An 8,858-nucleotide genomic window follows, 5' to 3' on the forward strand; every position below is an offset into this window, starting at 1 on the left:
ACAATCCACCGTCACGACACGCAGGTAAAAACATTTAAGACCATTTTTTTGTTCAATTTAAAAGACTTTTCAACCTTCTTGAGGCCTTTTTGGAGAAAACCATTTCATTCTTTTTAAAACTTTGCAAGACCGACAGAAACCCTGATTTCCCCCCATCGTGAAAAAACAAACTGAAGTAGAAAAATTATAACATGGCCTATTCAAAACGTTGAGCTCAATTCTCCTCAATGGTTTTGGCTTTAAGACCCTACAAGTTACCCACAGTGCACCCACACAGGTGTTTTCACTTACTGCAATTAGCCAGAAGAACTGAAAACACCTGTGATTGAAGAGCCAATTAAAAAAACAAAAACAAAAAACAAGCTTTGCTGATATGGACAACAATTTAAAAGAAGCAAGTTTGAAATCATTGTTTTATTTCTCAAAGCAATGCAACGAAATACAACAAAAACATGTAAAACCTAAACCAAATATTGTAACAAATTAAAAAAAAAAGAAAAAAAGAAATCTTTAAATCAGTGTGTTGAAGTGAATGTCAGAGTGAGGCAAGATATTTCTTTTCAGAGGCTGTTTAATTAAAAAACGTCTTAAAAATGGGGATCTGAAATGAATTCTAACTGGAGGTGAATAGAAATAAATACCAAGATTCAAGTGGAATATAAAAGTAATTATACAAAAAAAAAAAATCACATAATTACTTCAGGGACTTCGGGTTCAGGGCTGAAGAGATTGGACATTTGAGAATTTAAAAAAGTCATATTAATAAACCCAAGTGTTAAACCAAGTGTCCTCACTAGACCATGTCTGTTCATGGCAACAAAGAACGGAGAAAATCCACTCGTTCTTATCTGTCTGGACGCATCATGCCCGGCCTGACTGGCATCATCATCGGTCGAGGGTGACGCATCATGTGTGGTGGTCCTGGCATCATCTGCATGGGTCCTCCCATTGGCGGCCTCATGCCTCCTAAAAGTGACAGTTGAAGGAATACGAGACGATTTACGAAGAGTCGCATCAAAGCATTTAAAACTTCAGATCTCATTAAGAAACCTGGTTAAGATCAGAAAATAATGAAAAATGTCTGTTATAATTTCAAACTGCTACTGGTGACCTATTTGTTTGTTTTATTCCACCAACAGTCAAAAACCACTGAATATTTGGAATTTCTACGATTAATTGATTATTAAAACAGTTGCCAATTCATTTTCTGTTGATTGACTAATGGATTAATTGACTAATAATTGCAGCTCAGAGAATCAGGCTTGTCTGAAATATCTTCAACTCCCCAAAAACACTCCTGTCCCTGGGAGCATCTTTGAATGTTACGTTACACAAATTAGAAATGCACATGCACAACACATGATGCGTCTTACCTGGTCCACCAGGCATCATCCCATGTGGTGGAGGTCCCATCATGGGCATCATAGGAGGACCTCCCATGGGGGGTGTTGGTAGCATCCCTGGGCGAGGAGGCCCACCTGTTTTACAAAAATGAAAACATTTAGATGTGAAGACAACATACTATGCGAGTTAGATCAGAGTCACATGCATCACAGTGGATTTTATTGGGAGGGCTTAATTTGCTCTGACACACCTAGGTAAATGTGTTATGTAAACATTTTTAAATTAAATTAAATTTTAAATTAAATTCTAACCCAGTTAAAACTGGGTTAGAATATGTTTTCAACGTTGTCGATTTTTTTAGTAGATTATAAGCTTTATTTGCCATCTGATGACTATATTTTATATAACTGGTTTCAGCCTGGGATGCTCATTTTGAATTTTGCTCTAACCGATAGCCGACACTTGTTAACAGACCATTAACTGGAACCAAAGTAATAGCCTCTCCTGTCTAGGGAAAATATTAAATAACTCATTAAAACAAATAGCAAATAGTACCCACACTTTCTAATGTATAAAAAGATTAACAAAACAAAATCGCACTTTGAGTCCTCCAGCGTTGAGAGCATTGTAATGAAAACCTCCTCCTCCTCTGCTCTCAGCCAACTGATGATCAGGAATAGCCAATAAATTAACAAAATGGAAACCTGCAGTTGCATTTTTCACACATCATAATAAAATAAAACAGACTTGGCCTACCTCAGTCCTCAGCACAGCGGAAAGCTTGTCTACCGGTCTTTATTCAGAAATAGCAAAATGGCACCGTGCTATGAGGTTAGTCTGGTGCACAGTCTTTTAACTGTGAGACTCTCAGCAGAGAATACCTGCTCACATGGTACTGATGTCCAAGGATTTTTTATTATTATTTTTGCATTCAGCGGACACTCTGAATGTAACTTAAATGTTTGTCACCAGTCATCGCCAGAATTCGACAATGAAGTTGGTTGGTAGAATGTTACAACAAAGAGAAGTGGAAAAAGAAATAGAGCCATGTTTCTATTACGTCCAGTGGTATAGTAGTTTTTATCTATTAAAATATTTGAGTATGAATTCAACTATAAAAAGCCGGTATCCATGTCATAGTAAATTAAATTATTGCAGAGCTGAAAGACATTGAATGGACTCACCTGGAGGAGGGCCACCAGGGAACGGCGTGGGAGGGATCTTTCCTTGTTGAAAGGCAGCCGCTGTTGAGAGAAAAGACAAAACATTCAACAAAAACAACCACAGAGATATTTCATGTACAGTATCAATCATGTGCAGCATACAATCTTTTCATTGCATTTTTGTGTTTTTAAAGGTTTAATTTAAGCCTGTTACATGCTTTACGTATTGAATGCTAACAACACAAAGTGCGAGTGGAGCCTTTTTGCTGCAAAGGAGTTTAGTCTATAAAACAACATTATTACTCCACACTGGACAATACTATGCTCTAGCATCACACTGGCTTTGCATCTCTTATGTGGATTAGTGGTTTGTAATCTCAGAGGGGGCCCAAGTATGTTGTACATAGTACATTATTTAGGTAGACAGCTTGGAAAGCCAACACAAGCACATAAGCATGCCTTGTGTGGGCTATGTACCAGGCTTTACTCTAACGTGAAATTCATTGTCTACATCTAACCAGGGCACTAAATATGGAAAAGAAAAGCATGCTGTACCCACATTAGGAGTGTGAACAGTTGACTGCACAACCACATAGATCATCAGTAATATATGTTACTGCCACTAGAGGTCACTTTCATATTTAAGTTAAACTTACAGCACATGAGTATCCCAAAGGGTTGACTCAGTTAAGCCTCACATTTTGAAGACCCTTAACAGAGTGTCCTCCATCACTATGTATTTCACACTAAGCAAAATGTCTATGAAAACTGTCAGCCATCCAGGTTATAGTGCCGTTAGAATATTTAGAACTTCAGCTGTCTTGATGAAGAGTAATCTTTTGGATGCATGGCAGTGTCTTAAAGATATGAACAGCAGGTTTATGCAAAGTTTGCTTACTCGTTTTATCGATCAGGCTCTGAGCCTGCTCCTCCATCCATTTCTGGTAATAATCCTTCACATTTTCTTTGTGTTTCCTGCCACTGCAGTGGGTCTTCCTCACCGATGGCTAGAAGGGAAAGAGAATAAAGTTATGGATATTTAACAGGGGCAGAACAAACCAGAGATTCTTTCATGCTTGTCAACAATTTGATTTGGGACAGACAAACACAACTTACCGAATCATGTGTAAGGTAGGTGTCACAGTAGTCACAGTAAAACCTGCGGAATGAAAAAAAAAAAAAAATTCAGATCTGTGGAAAAGAAAGCTCTGAGAAATTGACCTGTGTGTCATCACTTACTCATTTTATATTTATATTATTTAGGTCAGAGGGACCTTGACCTAAATGAGTTCATCCTTGAGTCCAAGGGATCATTTGTGCCAAATTTAAAGAAATTCCAGCAAGGCATTCCACATCTATAAGTGTTCATTTGCGCTGTACTTACAATCCGAAAACATATTTCCTCCGGCCACAGCTGTAGAATGACTAAAAGTTGAATCTCTTTTCAGAATAATGGAAAGTTTTTTTGTTTGTTTTTTTCATCTTTATTTAATCAGGTTGATTTCACTGAAAATTAGATCTCTATTTCATGAGAAACCTGAGAACAAGAACGTTTTGACTGACAAACACATAATCAACAAATAGAAACGACAAAGACCCCATAAAAACAACAGCTTATAAAGTTTTTCAATCTCCAAAGTATGAAATAATAAACAAAAACTGTATAAAACTAATGCAGTGCAATACAACAGTCCTGCAATAAATCATGTCTTTACAGTGGTTATAATAATCAGTTTTTGTTGAAACTGTAGAGAGGTGTTGATTCAGCTTTATAATTTTGAAGGATGCAGTTTGTGGTGCTGCTGAATGGCTTTTTGTTATACAGACAGCTGTTTCTACTATTTTGTCCACCCCACTTATATCAGTGAAGGTAGACAACATAATAGAGACATCTGTATATTGCGATAGTTCACCAGACCACAAACTACAGCCTCTATAACGACCATAATTTTGAATCAACAGCTCTTTAACACAGTTTCAACACAAACTGAACATTACAACCTTCATAGGATTTTCTTTAAGGATTTATTGCAGAGCTGTTGCATTAGACTGCATTAGTTTAGCAAAGTGTACCTAATGAACTGCCGACTGAATGTAATTGCTGAATTACAACTGAGAAAACTATCTGATGAAAGCCGAGGGATACTGTCGCAAACTCGCTAAACAACATGCGAGTAAAGGACTCTTGATTTGTGGTTGTTTAGTCAACTACATTAATGTTGTACAACGTTACGTTAGCGTAGTAAGTAATAGCCGAAAGTAATTTCGACGTGATAATACCGTGTAATGAAAAGATTTTATAATACGGCGTTTAGGTTGTTCTTTTGCCGGTAAATCTGGTAGATCGAGGTTAACTCCAGCACATAGACATAGCCCAAACAAAGCTCACGGCGTTCATCTGGAAACAAACCTGTCTGTACCGTTAGTTTTTCATTTTTTATTTGGCACTATTCTATCCTCAATACAAATACTAACATTTATTAAGTTTGTTGAAAAATGGAAATCAGAGAATGGGCGTTAAAACGAAAGAATATGTTAACTTACTTAGGCATGTTTCGCTGTAGTCCCCGTCGAGAGCGCGGCTCCGGTGTTACCAACAAATGTTCCTACCAGATATGAGAATTACCTAACGTTAGTTCCGCCTGGAAGTCATGTAACTGATAACTGCTAAAAACAACGTTTGTTTTCTTTAGCATAGGCGATAAGTGATTCAGAAATAAGCCACCACACCAAAAGATGTTTGCAAATAGAATATTTTACGTTATATTTTGTCCATTTCCAGATTCTCAAGGGAAAGCACAATAATTGACAACATTTTGTTGGAGGTTTTACTGTTGCAAGCACTGAGTTGCTTTTATTAAAATGAAATGTATACCATTCATGATTATTATAGAACAGATGATAAAAGACAGACTGGTACTTTGTGTCATTTATGCCTTGGTAAAACAAGCCACTGCCACTGCATTGATGAGAGGACTGACAAATCGCATTTTCATTTTCATTTTGACCTCAAAACAGTGTAGTGACATGTGAATGCAAATGCATTGGACTGTGGGCGCTGTATGCTTATTGTATTTGAATATTATCACTGTAGAGCAGGTTAAATCTTTGAAAATGAATTGTCAATTATCATTTTAATATGGTCATAGAACAGCCACCTGAGTGTGTGAAAATGATAATGCAAATTGGATTATTGCATTTTCTTCTTAATTGTCTTTACTTTGCTGTACTGAAGAGCAGCATGAGAACAGGTGTGCGACCAGGGCAGCTCACACAGGTGTCTTGAGTGTTCTGGGTCCTGTGTCCTGAGCTCATTCTCTGTTTGCCCGACAGCTGAGCTAATTCCCTCTGTCATTTCACTTTTGTTCCTGAGGCTGTTGAGTGAGCTTATTTCATTTTATTTCCTCAGGTCATGTTTATTTTGTTGTATACATCTAATCTCCTTGGTTTGTTCTCACATATATTTCTAGAATGAGAATGTTTATTCAAGATAATATGATGGACTTTGACATGTATCTGCACTTTCTTTTTCGCTTGTAGAAATATAACCAATCAGCTGTAACTACTCACACCTGATTGACTACAAGCAAAGTATCAAATATGACATTAGCAAGTCTATACTTCCAGATTATATTTTTCTACTGTCATTTGCACTCATTAGTTCTTAATTTGGGGGTTCAATTAAAAAGGGCATTCTACATTTTCATTTGTGACTTATGACTTTTAATAGATATCTTATTGGAATACACAACTGTTGACACAGAACAAAGTTGGTGTCTGTGCCCCATGTGTTGTCTGTGGAGGATTTTAAGATTGTCTGTGATTTCTATCTTTAGTACAGATAAGACTGAACTGTCCTTGGGCAAAGGAATGACGTGATATTTTTAAAGCCTTTTATTCAGTCAAAATTGCCTTCAAATGAATGAACAGTGTCTGAGTTTTAGAATTTACTATGGTAAAAGCATAGGTTCAAAATAAATTGAATAGAACTAAAACCTTGATTGTTTTGCAAACGCGTTACTCAGCACAATTTTGAGATGCCAAATAAACTGAACTTGATTTTTGTTGTTGAATCATTGAAGTGATATTTTTTGTAATTATATCAGTGGTGAGATAACAATAGACTATGAAAGAAGTGCTTTTGTCAACATAGATATAGTAGAAAACCCAGTATTCAAAATTTACTTTTTACCTTTTTTAAAACCTGAATCTGATAAGACAGTGACGATCCAATCAACATGCAAAGCGCAAGCAAAGGGCAGGTGGTCCTGTTGCCTTCATCAGCAGATCCTGAAAGATGTAGTAGATTTTCAAGATGAAAGGTGTAACATTTTCAACCCTGCGCCATCCTCCACCTTGAAAATCTACAACTATTTGAATCTGCTGATGAAGGCAACAGAACGAACTGCCCTGATTGGACTCTGCTTTGTGATTGGACTGGATACTACTGCTAAATTAACAATTTTTATGAGGTCGTATTTTCCACTAAACAGTGCTGGTTAGAACTATGCATAGGGTGAAATAGGCTCTCATTTTCATTGGCACAAGTAAATACCACTTAAACCACAACCAAGTAATTTCAGTATAACAGTCTCTCCTGTGTTTGTGTCCCCTGGGAATTACCGTAGGGCTGCCATAAAGTGTTCATTTTACTCCATATCCAGTTTGTTATTTTGATATGAAATACACAGTTACATATACACAGTCCTGCCTACAGCATGTCCCTGATCCCGTGGATCGACTGTAACTCCACCGTTTTGAACTGGAGCTGGTGACTCGGGTTGTTGTTCTGCTCAGGTGAACGGCTACATGAGCTGCTAGCTAAAAACACAGAGACCATGGAGCAGAACAAGTACTGCTGTCTCCATCCGTAGTTACCGGGCTAGCTATTTAACAGTTGACAGTGGGCTGGTTAAGAGCGACTAAACTTTTGAATTTAAATATCTTTTAGCAGCTTTTAATGACGTGATCTGTACGATTAATCTGCAGCCGCCTGCCCCAGCAGCTAGCTTGCTGGCTGGGCGCATGGGCCCGATTAGCATTAGCATTAGCAGCTAGCTTGCAGGCATTGTACATCGATGAATAAACATAACGTTTTCAACATTATACTGTGAAAAAAAAACTAAAAAAGTGACTGAATACTTTCTAAATGTACTGTATTTCTAATTAATTGATCTGTCAAACAGACAATGTGTATTATGACCACTTCTATTCATGCATGATAATTTGTTTTGACAGAAAAATTGTCATTGATTAATCACATTAATTAATGTCATTAAATGCACATTTACAGTGACCTTTTTTGTATAGTGTATGTTTGCATGATGATTTTTCATTTATTCTTTTTGAATAAAAATCTTTTCTAAAATATGACAATGAATCTAACATCTCCACATTAACAATGTTATTTTCTATTGTAATAATTATAAATGCATGTCATCTCTGACTGGATGTTTGCTATAACGGTTTATATGGAGAGGTGCTACTGTCATTCCCTTTGTGCTACTCACCAAAACAAAATTATATACAGTCAATGAGTGAATAAAACTGTTTTTCATGGTGGAGTCTCATCTTGTAATACAACCCTGTGTAAAATGATAAATAAATGAACCATGCAACCTTTCACTTATTTAGTATAAAGCATGCATTATGATATATTCTTTATTATTACCACCTGTAAGAGGTGAGTTGGCTGTTATAGATTATAGGCTGATTATAGCCTACATGTAGAAAACACTAATTATGGACTGAATCATTACAATAAACTCAATGGTAAAGACATAACACCAGTTATCTCTTTACTGGTTGGACTGGTGTGACATGCCATTTGAAAATGACTGCAAAGGGATGGAACTGACCAAAAGAAGGCTCAAAAAGACATACAATAACAACAGTGTTCATTTTATGGCCTGTTGTGGTCAACCTAAAAGAGAGACAAAATGACCACAAAGTGAGGGAAAACAACCACAATGGGATGCAAAATGACTACAGAAAGAACATAAATTACCACTAACACAAAATGAACACAAAAAGACACAAACAATCACACTGACACAAAATGACCACAAAGAGATGCAAAACAGCAATGCACAGATGCGTCATTTGTAGTCATGATGTATCTCTGTCAGTTTGGGGGTCTTGTAGGAAGAGTTGGGGGTCCAACAAATGCAAATATTAGCCTACATCCAATACTAAACTTTCTCTGGTACTGAGCTGAAAAAGAGGAGCTTGTATTTCATTGATAACCCAATGAAAAGGTGGCTGCAAATAGCAACAGATGACGTCGACGCCCACTACGTGATTGGCGAAGGTGACGCGCGGGCTGTTGCAACGTCAAACATCGTCCCCATG

General features: G+C 37.0%; 1 protein-coding gene across 1 annotated transcript; it reads right to left on the minus strand.

The window, feature by feature from the left end:
- Nucleotides 1-394: 394 nt before the first annotated feature.
- snrpc (small nuclear ribonucleoprotein polypeptide C) lies at nucleotides 395-5,127 on the minus strand. The gene is made up of 6 exons (XM_056386354.1): nucleotides 5,052-5,127; nucleotides 3,624-3,666; nucleotides 3,406-3,514; nucleotides 2,529-2,588; nucleotides 1,374-1,478; nucleotides 395-966 (listed from the first exon to the last, which is right to left on the minus strand). The coding sequence occupies exons 1-6, from the start codon at nucleotides 5,057-5,059 to the stop codon at nucleotides 845-847; spliced, it is 447 nt and encodes a 148-aa protein (XP_056242329.1). The 5' UTR covers nucleotides 5,060-5,127; the 3' UTR covers nucleotides 395-844.
- Nucleotides 5,128-8,858: the final 3,731 nt, after the last annotated feature.

The sequence above is a fragment of the Seriola aureovittata genome, chromosome 2, assembly GCF_021018895.1.
Source record: "Seriola aureovittata isolate HTS-2021-v1 ecotype China chromosome 2, ASM2101889v1, whole genome shotgun sequence".
Classification (NCBI taxonomy): Eukaryota; Metazoa; Chordata; class Actinopteri; order Carangiformes; family Carangidae; genus Seriola; species Seriola aureovittata.